This window comes from Fusarium falciforme, chromosome 8, assembly GCF_026873545.1.
Source record: "Fusarium falciforme chromosome 8, complete sequence".
Taxonomy (NCBI): Eukaryota; Fungi; Ascomycota; class Sordariomycetes; order Hypocreales; family Nectriaceae; genus Fusarium; species Fusarium falciforme.
In genome coordinates this window covers 475,582-488,908 of record NC_070551.1, presented here as the reverse complement: position 1 = coordinate 488,908, position 13,327 = coordinate 475,582, and the positions used below count along the sequence as shown (strand labels likewise).

At 51.0% G+C, this 13,327-nt stretch overlaps 5 protein-coding genes across 5 annotated transcripts; 4 read left to right on the top strand and 1 right to left on the bottom strand.

The window, feature by feature from the left end:
* Positions 1-913: 913 nt before the first annotated feature.
* NCS54_00997000 (Zn(2)-C6 fungal-type domain-containing protein) lies at positions 914-3,179 on the top strand (the record flags this gene model as incomplete). The annotated part of the gene is made up of 6 exons (XM_053155296.1): positions 914-1,015; positions 1,059-1,677; positions 1,721-1,898; positions 1,941-2,433; positions 2,477-2,921; positions 2,965-3,179. Exons 1-6 carry the CDS (start codon positions 929-931, stop codon positions 3,177-3,179), a joined length of 2,037 nt encoding a protein of 678 aa, XP_053011271.1. The 5' UTR covers positions 914-928.
* A 797-nt stretch (positions 3,180-3,976) lies between these two features.
* NCS54_00996900 (Hypothetical protein) lies at positions 3,977-5,659 on the top strand (the record flags this gene model as incomplete). The annotated part of the gene is made up of 4 exons (XM_053155295.1): positions 3,977-4,617; positions 4,662-5,022; positions 5,065-5,324; positions 5,368-5,659. The coding sequence occupies 4 exons, from the start codon at positions 3,977-3,979 to the stop codon at positions 5,657-5,659; spliced, it is 1,554 nt and encodes a 517-aa protein (XP_053011270.1).
* A 49-nt stretch (positions 5,660-5,708) lies between these two features.
* Positions 5,709-6,958, bottom strand: NCS54_00996800 (Hypothetical protein; the record flags this gene model as incomplete). Its single annotated transcript, XM_053155294.1, has 2 exons — positions 6,866-6,958; positions 5,709-6,824 (listed from the first exon to the last, which is right to left on the bottom strand). Exons 1-2 carry the CDS (start codon positions 6,944-6,946, stop codon positions 5,709-5,711), a joined length of 1,197 nt encoding a protein of 398 aa, XP_053011269.1. The 5' UTR covers positions 6,947-6,958.
* A 2,732-nt stretch (positions 6,959-9,690) lies between these two features.
* Positions 9,691-10,811, top strand: NCS54_00996700 (Hypothetical protein; the record flags this gene model as incomplete). Its single annotated transcript, XM_053155293.1, has 5 exons — positions 9,691-9,709; positions 9,801-9,978; positions 10,024-10,296; positions 10,352-10,495; positions 10,541-10,811. The coding sequence occupies 5 exons, from the start codon at positions 9,691-9,693 to the stop codon at positions 10,809-10,811; spliced, it is 885 nt and encodes a 294-aa protein (XP_053011268.1).
* A 913-nt stretch (positions 10,812-11,724) lies between these two features.
* On the top strand, positions 11,725-12,661 carry NCS54_00996600 (Cytosolic Fe-S cluster assembly factor CFD1; the record flags this gene model as incomplete). Its single annotated transcript, XM_053155292.1, has 2 exons — positions 11,725-11,757; positions 11,801-12,661. The coding sequence occupies 2 exons, from the start codon at positions 11,725-11,727 to the stop codon at positions 12,659-12,661; spliced, it is 894 nt and encodes a 297-aa protein (XP_053011267.1).
* Positions 12,662-13,327: the final 666 nt, after the last annotated feature.

Here is a 13,327-nt window from a genome sequence, read left to right as displayed (position 1 = left end):
AGGAGAAATTCTGTCAACTTCCCGTGGTTAGAGCTCCTTTTATAGATGGACATGAGTGTTGTGTAACCAACAGCAACATTGATCCAAGCCCAACATGTTGAGGTTGTTGAGTATTGTCTTTGTGGTTGAATAAACAGTTTGTGTTTGGATGTCTGCCATCTGCGTCTTTCTCCTCTCAAACAGAATGGTCTCTGCGACCATGCAATCACGCTCACTATCTATTGCTAGGCATAGATGCCAGATGTGTCATTATCAACAAGTGAACGTGTCGCCTTGAACCCAGCAACATCCAGTACGCGCAATTACAATAGCACACAGACCACGTTTCACAGCCGATTTGACTCAGTATTGACTGATTGGTCATGGAGTATGATGGGGATTTGGTAGCCGTTTGATCAACGTTTGAAACGTATTTGCTAAGCTCTGATAAACCCAATCCTTTCGTTTAGTTGACATGTGCTTGGGACGCCCTCTATTGGCTCTCAAATCAAGCTTCATACGGCAGCAACCCTCAGTTTACTCACACTGTCACGGATGGTCTAGACCAAAGCTTGTCAATCGCTATTCATGGGCTCCCTGTGATGAACTCAAACGGCGAGACATCCCCTCACTTGGCTTAAGCCACCACCAAAGCTCCCAACTCATTCTGTCGGTTCCAGCCGCTCTTCAAGGCTCTACACAGCCATTCTCTTTTCAATGGGCTGAGCATGTGAAATAAACTGGCGGCGGCACCAAATCTTATTGTTGCTGCAAGGTTTCTCCCAGCCCGTCCACTGGAGCCGATTGGTTGCCCCAGCGGGTAACCCGGATCTCCCGGATAACTCGGATGCGGGAGTGGAGATACGTCACAACTTTGTTTGTCAATATCAACTTCTAAACCCCTGTCTCCATCGTTTCTCCATCTTTGTTCATCATTCTAGCAAACAACATGGCGGGTATCTCGGGAGATGGACTCGTTTTCAAGCGAAGACGCGTGGCACAGGCTTGCCAAACGTGCCGGGCGATGAAATCCAAGGTGAGTCTAACACAAGCAGTCCAAACTGTAGCTGACCTTTTAGTGCGACGGAAAGCGACCCGAATGTGGCCGGTGTCTGGGCTATGGATTCACATGTTCCTATGCCAAGGGCAGGTCCTGGAACCCAAGTCCCGGTATAGAAAAACGCGATGCTCTGAACCTCGACGTTGAAGAGCTTCGAGATACCATCGATCACTACGAGGGACTTGTTGATAGGCTTCTTTCTGATTCCCCCCAGAAAGAATGCCATGTCAAAGAGTTCCAAGAGGTAAAAGAACGAGCAAGACGAGCTCTAGATGGATTCACGCAAGACACCGATGCCGGCCCCTCCACTCAACTCTCAGATCCCAACCAGCATCGGTATCTTGGAGAAGTGAGCGATGTTCATTTCTTTAACTTGGTCAAGCGTTTCTTGCAGACAAGCCCAGGCGTCGAGCAAGACTTTGACAGTTACGAGCAGGAGGGTGATGTATCAGTTGGCAAGAGTAGACCGACTGCTCTGCCAGAACCAGATGAGGCGAGAAGACTATGTGAGGTTTACTTTGAGACGATTCATCTGGCGTATCCTTTTATTCCCAAGTCTCTGTTTATGGAGACGTGGGGTGGGTTTCAGGGGCCCCTGAGTGAGACGCATCACAATTCTACAGACCTGGCTATTCTATGTGAGTATCCATCCGCATATCCTGCAACCTACTAACCTTTTAGACGTTATTTGTGCAATTGGGTCATATTACAACTCGTTCCCAGGCCGGGACTCAAGCACAAGCCACGAACACTACTTTCGATGTGCTGTCATTCACTCTGGGAAGCATCATTCTATCAATCAAGTCACATTGCTGCTTGTGCAGTGCTTCTATTTCCTTGCGATTTGTAAGACAGACAGGTAAGTTCTTTCCCGGCTATCAGACATGTCTAACAGCTGCAGTTGCTGGATTGCATTGGGTCAAGCAGTCCGCATAGCCCAGAGTATTGGGCTGCATGTTGAGTCCAAGATTTCAAAACCTCGTGGACCTGTCGAGCTTGAGAGACGACGAAGAATATGGTACTCAATCTATGTCCTTGATCGTCTGCTGTCTCTCCAGCTCGGGCGTCCACCGGCCATACACGATGAGGACTGTAGCGTGCCCATGCCGTCCCGACGAGGGGACAGCGAGATCGACTGGACATCAAGCATCATTGAGCCTGTTGAAGGGCCATCGACTGGTGATTACTTTGTCGCAGTCATCGAGTTCTCTCGCATTGTTGGCCGTGTACTGAGCGACATCTACGGACCGGCGCACGAAAGACCGACGGCTGAGATGATGATATGTACGCAGGTTCTAGACCGACAGCTCGTCGAGTGGAAGATGAATCTCCCTCGAAAGCTTCGATTTGATCTCGGGCATGCATTTGATCCCAGTGTTGCATTCAGAAGACAGGTAAGTTGAAACCATGGTTCTCTACACTCGCTAACACGCCAAGCGAAACATGCTCGCCATCAAATATCACCATCTTCGCGCACTCATCCACCGACCATACCTCTGCTACCCTCTTCTCCGACAACTGGACGACTCGTCTGTGGCATTGGACTGGCCACTTCTGACTCTTTTCGAAAAGACATGCGCCAGTGAAGCACGAGAGACTGCCCGTCTTTTGCATCACGTATCCGACGAAAAGGACTTGGTCCACGAGTTTCCTTGGTGGCAGATGATTTCATGTCTGATATGCGCTGGCTCCATCCTGCTTGTTTCGAGCATCTTTGTTCAGCCCCCTATTGACGACCACAGCGTTTTTGACAGCGAAGGTCTTCGAGACGATGCTGAAACGTGCCTCAAGATGTTTGAAGCACTCAGCGTCAACTCCAAGAGTGCAAGAGTAGCAAGGGATATGATCAAGGGGTTGAAGCAATGTGGCTTCGAGTGGAAGAGTGAGTACTTTCAACCAGTCATTTCTTTGCTAACACATTCAAGAGCACAGCAAACAACTTCAACCAGAGATCACACAGACATTGCAGTCTAATGCGATCCAAATGCCCACACAAATGCCAGCCCTGGAATACGTTAGTTTAGAGGGGGATTTAACACTAGAGCAAACTCCAACGCCACAAAACTGGCCAGCCGAGATTATTGATTCCATGGCTTGGTCGTCGCAGTTCTTTGGGGCAACACAGGGAGAGGGAGCCTGAGATGTGAGTGTATGATAGCCTGTCAAATTATTCAGCGACCTTAGCATCCCACCAGATGATTTGAACACATGATGCATTGTCGCCCCTAAATCAGAGCCGGATGAGCAGATTTCTACCTGGCGCCAATTAAACGATGGCGAGCTAGAAGCAAGCTTTGTGAAAGCTTTTACCAAGTTTCCATGACTTGGAGGCGCTGACACGTGCTGCTGAACATCATAGGATTCGTCCCTATCAATCTGTTTCGATCAACACAACTAGAGGCTTGCACTGATACGTTCTAACTCCAAGGTTGTCCATAATACCATATGGTCTGCTATTGACCCTTAAAAAGCCCAGGAGCATTGAATCATTGCTTAGCCCATCTCCTGTCCGATATTAGTGACACTTCATGCCCTCTCCAAACGAGGGCTCATGCTTTCCATCAAGGTGGGTTCCAGATAATCACTGCTCCACCAAGTGGCCGAGACTTCCGAGAGACGGTGGTTGAGTGATGAACTGAACCAGTCCAAGAGATTCGGCTCTATCGCAGCTCCAATAGGTAAACTGCTCAGCACAGGACTAGCCTTTGATCCCACTCGTAAGATGCCAAATGCGGAAACTAATCTCTCAAAGAAGCGGTGGGGACAACCCAATAACACGGAAACTAATCTGCGTGGTCGGTGCGAGAGAGCGTAACCCAAAGGATCACGAACCCCTGTCGCGTTACAAAACCCCCGTTTCGTAATCACATCTTACTTTCGCTTCTTCCGCATCTTACGGTCTGTGATCTTTCAAAATCCCTCATCATAATCATCAAGATGTTCAAACGGTTTCTTCTAGGCTCGTTGCTGATCGCAGCGTTGGCCCTGCTCTTTGCTCAGGACTCCCCGCAGCATCCGACACCCATTCAAGGCCGGAATAAGACGGCTCTGTTTCTGGTTAACGAGGAACATGGCCTATCAAACGTGCACATCGCTACGGCGTCAGCATTACTCGAGAAGCACCCGGATATCGAGGTTCATTTTGCTTCCTTCTCCAAGATTGCTAGCAAGCTAGAGAGGATCTCGCATTTTGCACGAAAACACAATCCCGAGTCCCGAGGTGTCGTGTTTCACAAGCTTAGTGGACCCTCGTACGCCGATTCGATAGAGCAGGTTGGCAAGTCACTTGACAACATCCCTCACCCGCCGGGTATGGCTGGCATTGATCATCTGTGCGAGGATATGCAGCTATGGATCTCTCCGTGGTCGGCAGAGGACCATTTCTCACTGTATCAAGAGATGCAAGCCATCATTAAAGACGTTGACCCTGCCGTTGTCGTACTGGATACACTGTTTCGACCTGGCATAGATGCGGCTCGTGACATGAACCGCCTGCATGCCATCATCAGTCCTAACTCTGTTGTCGACAACTTTTTGGGGGATCAGCCCTATGGAAGCATGTTTTGGAAATATCCAGCGTGAGTGGCTCACATTGTCCCGGTCACGCTTCTAACTGTTGCAGCATGTCATCAGGCTTTGATTTCCCTGTGCCTTGGAAGAATCTTCCTGAGAACATCTACCTCAACATGAAATTCATCTACAGTGTCGTCATGACTCCTGGTCTCAGCGCCAAGCGCAAGATCCTCCGAGAAAAGGGCCTGCAGGATCCCATCAACTTCTTTTCCATTTATCGACAGGATGCACCTTGGATCAGCATGACGGCAGAGGGAGCTACTATCCCGGTCGATTATATCCCGCCCAATGTCACTCTTGCTGGACCAATCGTAGTTTCAGCAGCCCCAGCCGAGGAGCAAGACCCCAAGTTGGTCGAGTGGCTGAAGAAGGCACCAACGCTATTGGTCAACCTAGGAAGCACAGTTTCTGTAAGTAGATCCCCCACGAGCAGACTATTCTAACAAAAGTAGTGGTCGGAAACACAGGCTTCCATAATGGGAGAAGCCCTCGCAACCCTGCTCGACAAGACAGACGTGCAGGTGCTGTGGAAGTTTAACAAGCACGGAGACTACTCGGACGACATTTTTGCGCAGCTAAAGCCTCATCTTGACAGCGGTCGACTTAAGATGGAAAAGTGGCTCACCATTGATCCAACCTCTCTCCTTTCTTCAGGATACATTGCAGCCTCGGTCCACCACGGAGGAGCCAACTGCTACAACGAAGCCATCTAGTATGTCTAAGCCCCCAGAGACGTCATCTGCTAACCCCCACAGTGCTGGAGTTCCCCATATCATCATCCCCCTGTGGGCTGACCTATACGGATACGCTGCCCTAGCTGAAAACATTGGGGTCGGAGTCTGGGCATGCCGAGGCACCAACCCCGACTGGACTGTCGATCATCTAAGCCAGTCCCTACTCAAGGTGCTCGACGGCGGAGAAGCAAGCTTATCTATGCGGGAAAAGGCCAAGAAACTGGCTGAAAAGATCCATGCCGGTGGGGAGGGACGGGAAATTGCTGCCAAGAAAATAGCTGAGCTGGCCTACGTTGCGAGTCATGAGGCTTGAGTGCGGAGCATTCATCTAGACATTATAGAGGCCTAATGGCCGGGCAACCTTATCTAACTCGTTCCGCAACTACATCTGCCAAGCCATTCCCCGGTTCGTCGATCCTCCATACGCCTTTGGTTTGTTCAGCTAGGAGCTGCCAATTTGTGCCCTCTGCCAGACGGTGAAAGATGTGATGCTCGTCTCCGGGGATGCTGCTGAATAGCAAAGGTTTCCATGTCTTTCCCTGTCTCTCCTCTTCTCTTCTCTTTTGTCGTTGGGCTTCCTCGATGTCATTCTTTGCTGCAGACGCTGCTCGATAGTTGCCTCTTTCAAGAGCCGATATGACGTCCTTCCATGCGTTCCGAGACTCCCGGTGGTCTTGTTCCTCGAGAGGGTCGATGCTGATTGGTACAGGGACGGTTGAGGCGTCATAGGTTTCCAGCAGTTTCCCGTCGCCATCAGTTATCTTCCAACCGTCGCTCCAGATTCCTGACAACCTGAAACATGACTTTTTGGGCTTATCTTTGTGGTAGACTCGTGCCTCGAAATAGTTTCTCTTTCCTCGAAAGAAGCCTGTGCCGGAAAAGTTGATTTCTGACACGTATCCAGAACTCGAAACGATACTGTATGTGCCGATGATTTCAGGATAAAGACAGGCCGATAGAAAGCCGCGGACAAGGACGTTTGGCAACGGTACCAAGTAGTCCTCGTCAAACTTGTCAATGTGGATTATCGCGTGACCGATTTGTTTAATGTTGATGTTGCCGTTAAACGTCATTTCCACCCTTCCGTAGCCATCTGCTCTTATGCCATGCTCCTTGCTGGCAATGTGCATTGCCGTGATCGGTGGATGATGACTAACCTGCTCGACAACCAGTCTAACCGTGCTATCTGAGTCGGTCCATGATGCAAGAAACAATTCTCCAAGGAATGCATTCAGGGGCTTCTTGATGCTAACATTTGGTGCACCTCCGACGTAGAGTTGGTTCCGTAGGCCAGCCAGGAACATTTGCAGTATTGATAGACTGCGCCTAGCTGGATCTGGCTCGACTGCAGCAGCTGTAAATATTGATGGGCGTTGGGCCCAGCTGCCGGGGTTTTCGACAACTGAAGAGGGGGCCAAGAAGAAAGGCGGAGCAGTGACATTGGCGAGATCTAGATCTGATTTGAGGGTTGATAAGAACTAATTTGTTAGTTGGGCCGTGCAACTGACATGGATCTTACCTTGACGAGGTCAATAAACCGAGAAGATATTGACTTGTCTGCCTCATGAGCTGTTCTCTTGGTCTTCAGTATCGGCTCCATATTTGCGTTTGTCTACTGAGTTTTCTTTTCCATCGCCCATCACATCGCTTTTATCTAATTCTCAACACGGAGGCTTCAACGTTTCGACTACACAGCCACAAACCCTGGTCAAACCGCCGGTGCAACGTTCTGCCGCCAGCCTATCTAATGAAGCTGCCGGGATGTCTATTGGCCCGGACGGATGAATGGACCCTCGGGGAGTTGAGAACCCGACAGCTAAAACCGGATGAGAACTAGCCGGGTCGACGCGTCAGCCTGAGTGGTGGATTTGGTTTCAGCACATGTCAGCTTGATGCATGGGTTTCACATGTCAATTGTTTTCTCTTTTCGCCGTGATAAGTCAGGCTGGCCTCAATTTTGGTATTTGATAAATAGATGGCCTTATCTCGAATGATTTTTGTGTGATTTTTGCTTGATCGATTTTGTGCCCCTTGGGCCTCAAGGGCTCAGGACCCATTGTTGGGCTTTAAATAATGCTCAGACCATTCCAGACCAGTAAAGTCCAAGTTGACAAGTGACAGAAACTTGGGAGATGACAAGTGGCCAAAAGCTTTCAGCTTGATTATCTAGACAAAGTTTCTAGTCAGCTGACGAAAAGACGGTCAACAATGACAATGGATAAGAGCAGCGAACGAACCACAATGCATGCATTTAGCACCTGCTCCTTAACAAGGACGGTTCGAGCTGTCTCAAGCCACTCTATCAATGCATGTAGGGTAAGAGAGCATGCAGCCAACAATGAGACCATCGTTCAGTGACATTCTCAACTAACCTAGACCAGATGAACTGTGAGGTGGAACGAAATTTCAATAGAAGTGGGCACCCTGTTGGCTCGGCAGTTGACGCTCCACGTCTCCTCCGGATCCTCCGTCCTTCGTCTCTCCATCTCCGCCTCTCCATCTCCATCTCCGCATCCTCCACATCCTCCGCAATCCTCGATCCCCTCGATCCTCGATCCATCCCCAGACCAGATTCGGCAATGAACAGATTACTCAACTCGCAACCGAGACTCTATCCGTCTGTGGAACCCGAATTGCGCGTCATACGGATACCAGCAGATCCTCCTTTGAGTGACTCAAACTCCAGATGACGTTATCACGCCCGCAGTCGTACTACGAGCGATAGACAAACGCACATGGGGATCGACCCTCGGTGATTGGATCTCCTGGCGGTCAAGATAAGCTTAATCATTGCTCTTGTCAACTGTCTCAGACGACGCGTGTGATTCAATCTCCTAAACACAGCCACCTCAACCAATTTCGACCAATACTGACGCTATCAGTGTCTATCCAGCGATCGACAACTCTACAGACTATTACGAGGCTTGGCTGGGGAATTCCCCATGAAATAATGGATCTCGCGACGATCACGATAAGACTGGGGTTTCTTGACGACTATCCGCAGAATGACGTAGAGCTTGCGAATTTGCAAGAATTTGACCGAACACGCCGTGAAGTTGTCGGTGATACAGCCATTAAGGTTGTAAATAGACTTAACTCGAGGTCCATCGTCCAACCGTCGCTTGGCAGAGGATGCAGCTAGCCTGGAGCTTCCGTTTGTATCTGTGATCCTTTGTTTCAACCAATGACGCGTCAGGTTGTACATTCCTGTGTAGAGCTTGGCGATAAGAGTTGAGATTCAACATTCACAGTCAGTCAAGCCAAGACGTGGTGAAACAGGACGCGATGAGTCGTAATCGAGGGGCTTAGCAGTAGGATCGAGTCAGTAACCAGTAAAAGACGGCGTGTATAAGGCTGCAGATCACTCAGCTTGTTGGCGGCCAAGTACCGAGATCCACACGGGTGAGGCTTGAGTCTTGGCTGATCGTCCAGATACTGTACTGGATGCATCTTACTGTATGCATGTTTGTGCACTGTCTCACTGAAGAGCAAACAGTCACAATCCATCTCTTGGCGGCCTCCGAATGGGAATCCCTGTCCTACCACATGCCGCATGCAGGGAAGCCAACAGGTCGGGAGTCACAATTGTGCCCAACGGCCCGTGTAGCCATGCCATGGTTCGATTTGCAGTGTTTTATTCAGGGTACAGAATTTTCTGTCGTTTTTTCAAGCCTATAAAACGTCCATGCACTTGACCCATGGGAATGGTTTAATTACTGGGCTTAACCGAACGCCTGGGACGACTCCTTAACGGATCTGACCAGAGCCCCCGGCCAAGATTCGACAGGGGGGTAAGCTCTTCCCCGGCTTGGCACGGCACGTATCTGGTCTCCCGTGCGTCTCACCCTCTCTCACTGCCTCAATAGGTACGACTGGCAATATCGCCTCTTATCTTGGCGCAAGGGCACCCCCGGCAGTCATCCTTGGCGCAAACAAAGCTTAGCGGCGCTGCGAGATTGACTGGTGCCCGATCTCTCGTGCAACCACATAATCTCAGATCTCAGACCTCCTGGAGCCCAGGCACGTCCAATCACAACCTTGCTGCCCCCTCGTGGTCGAAGCCTGATGGAATTTTAACTATCATTGCCCAACTCACCCTGGCACAAAAAGCACAGAGCCTCATTTACCGACGGGAACCTCTTCCGGCTGCGGTGAGCTGTCGGGGCCGAACCGGGATGCGAGAGCTCACCGTGGAAAGTCTGAACAATCAAGACACACAATCAGCGCCAAGTTCCACTTCTCCCTGAGCCCAAGACGAAACCGCCAGGGTGATCGTCGCCTTGGGCTCTTGGCGACGACATATGCTCCCGGCATTGCGTGTCGTCTGGCGGGGGTCTGTACGCCATGGCACAATGGATTCACTGTAGGTTCTTTGCACTGCCCCATGTCTTTCATCTCGCCAACTATTTAGATCTGGGGATGCGCCCTATGCGGTCCAGACCATCCAGACCCAGACTCATCATCGATAACCATGTCTTCCCTATTCACACGAGAGGCTCCTAACCAGGAGTTGTGCGAGAAGTATGCTCAGTTCGCCTCGCACATGGTGAGATGGCAGTTCAAGATTATCTACTGGGTCATGTTTGTGTCCAATCTTTTGGTCTTGTTTGTGGCATCATGGACCTACATCAGGTATGTCTTGTGTTTGATTGTTTGTATCTTTCTAACATGTAGCAGAGGTCAAGCAGCACTCGAAAAACTTGCCCACAACCCCGGACTTCGAACGAAACGTCTACGACAGTCCATCTTTATGTGTCTTGGCTGTGTCTCGGTCTCGACCGTCATCGTCGTCATGGAAGCCTACTCCATCCTTGCTCTTCAGTTCTGTGATGGAGAAGATCTCATCTCCCTCTACTGGTCCACCTGGACAATGATCCAAGTTGGATCTCTTATCGCCATGATGGGCATCATCCTTGCCCTTGCTCACTCGCTCAGAGGCCGACGCCATCCGTAAGTCCCTCGGAAGCATCCACAGACTGACCCAGCTAACCATCCAACCATCCAGACCATGGGCTCTTGCTCTCGGTACTCCGGTGCTTGTCATCGCCGGTGTCCTCCATCTGTTCCACGATTGCACCAAGAAGCGTGTTAAGAAGAAGCTTCAGCGCAAGAAGATGGACTTTGACATCGGTCCTCCCATGAGTCAAGCGTAAGCACCATGATCATCGATACGAGGCTCAACTAACATAGACAGTAACACCATCTCGGTCAACCCCGATGAAGAGTCTGACTCTGACAATGACTACAAGGGAGAAGTGGTTGGGCTCACGTTTGACGGGGGCCCAATCGTCCGCTTCATCAACTCTGTTCCCGAGACTCTCCCAGAGCACGCACAGCTTCTTGGTTACTGTGCTGAGAAGCGACCCATCATCATTTGCAAGCGAGAGTCTGTGCAATTCTTGATGGATTCTCCTGCTACAGTTGCACCTTCGGTAGCCCCGAGCTGCCGCAAGGAAACCCCCTAGAAGCCTCAGCGTCAGACAACAGATTGACAGAACACACAACTACCGACTCGTGGCGTTACCACAGCACAGCCCAGACTGAGAGAGGATCCGAGTTTACTCGTTGCACCTCGTGCTCGTCAGGCCTACAGAGTCACGATGAGCACAAACGTCGCGACGTGGCCAAGCCGAGCCCAGCAAGGCGTACAGCCAAGGCTGGAGAGGCACTGGTGGCACTCTATTTCTTTTAACTGTTCACATGTATTTTGTATCGCCCACGGGCACTCGTCAGATGGACTTTTCCTTGGTCAGCGCTTTCTTCTCTTCTAATTCTGTATTCTTCATCTCTTTGGGGGACATCACTGGCATGGCGGCGGATGGGCATGGGCCCTGGATGGAGGCGGCACTCCGAGGTCGGGCAGGCTTGGGACTGGTCGGTACGGAAAAGTGCTTTTAGATAGATACCCATATTATACGTTACCCTAGTAAATAATCGTTTGCGACAGGCTGAGCTTTGAGGCTGATGTGAAGTACGAGATAACGGTGATCCCGTAAGCTATGACATTAGGTGAGCTATGCAGCGAGATGAGCTTATGGGCTCTATGCAGATAAGCAAGTGTAACTACAGCATCCCAGTCAATAAGATAATAATACCAGCAATCCATGCAAGAGTTCGTGGTAGGCATAATACATAAAGTGACCTGATAATGCAGATGCATTGAAGCCGTTTTATGCGTACTGTATGCACACACTGTGAACCGTACCTGCATCCACCATGACATCGTCAGTTACCCCTCCCCCTCACTCTCCGAATTCGCACCGTACTCCGATCGGCCAATCCATCCCGAGGCTTAGTAAAGAAGCAGCTTTCTAATCAACACCATCAAATCTCGACTCAGCATCGCGACTCTGCCGTTTGTCTGCCTCAAGCATCATCATGAGCCTCGACAAGGTCAAGAACATCGTCCTGGTGAGTCTCTTTACCCTATACCACCATTCCGCTGACTGGTTAGGTCCTCTCGGGCAAGGGCGGAGTCGGCAAGTCTTCTGTCACTACCCAGCTCGCTCTATCTCTCGCTTCTTCTGGTCACTCTGTCGGTATCCTCGATGTCGATCTCACAGGCCCGTCCATTCCCCGCATGCTGTCTATCGAAGCATCCAAGGTCACCCAGGTCCCTGGTGGATGGGCTCCAGTGCTCGTGCACGAAGCCGATGAGTCTAAAGGCCTGGGCAGTCTTCATGCCATGAGTCTAGGGTTTCTCCTCCCAAAGAGGGGCGATGCAGTTGTTTGGAGAGGCCCAAAGAAGACAGCCATGATCCGACAATTCCTCAAGGATGTGCTATGGGACGAGACAGACTACCTACTGATTGACACGCCGCCCGGAACAAGCGACGAACACATCTCGCTAGCCGAGACACTGCAGAGAGATGCCAGACCAGGACAGGTCGCGGGCGCAGTCGTCGTGACAACTCCCCAAGCCGTTGCTACAGCAGACGTTCGCAAGGAACTCAACTTTTGCACCAAGACAGGCATCCGTGTCCTTGGAGTCGTCGAGAACATGAGCGGCTACGTCTGCCCACACTGCTCAGAATGCACCGACATCTTTGGATCGGGAGGCGGAAAATCCATGGCCGAAGAGTTCAACGTTCCATTCCTAGGATCAGTACCCATGGACGCTCAGTTCATCACACTCGTTGAGGAGGGAAGACGGCCAACATATCCCTCAGGGACCACGGTCAACGGAAAAGACCTGTCCACTCCCCAGGGGGAAGGGGAGAGCTTGGTTGATAAATACCGGGATTGCTCACTGTTCCATGTTTTCGAAGCAATCACTGACAAGGTGAGGGCCAATGCCAGCAACGCGCAGACCTGAGCTGGATCCAATGTGTCATGCCCTAGCAGCCAAGCAACGGATGGTCTGGTGGTCCACAACTCCGCCCCTTTCTCGGGCCGTCGCCAGTTTTGCACCACGCTCTGCATGTTGTCACGCCAGGTCAGCAATATTACGGGTCGGCAAGCGAGTCTGGGACACATCATCAAGGGGTCATCATCGTTCCGACCTGCATGCGCGACATTTGGTTCCGAGACGACACGAGTTCACGGTACCTCTCTGCTGGAACCCGGCGTCAGGTACAAGACGGCAGGCGGCAGGCGGCAGGCGGCAGCATCACCGAGACGGAGAACGAGCCCTCAGGCCAATAGAGACGGCACCTGAAATAGAGATGACGAAATAAATTGTGGCCAAATGCAAGGATTTGGCCCTGCCCCACAGATTTTTTCACAGAAGCCAGTCGAAGTCGGCCGTGGAAGCCCAGCCCTGAACGAAAAGAGACAGTGTGGGTGACCAAGGTTGAAAACCTGGCTGATTCAGACCTGGCTGGTTGGGCATCACCAGACAACAGCCAGTAATGGTCAGGCCGGCAGCCATTCACTGCAGCATCCACTGAAAATGTCCAACCACAGCCACCAGTGAAGCCCCGGAACCCGGGGACTCCCCCCGGGGAACCCTCCCGCAGTTGCTTCCAGCGCCAACTTACCG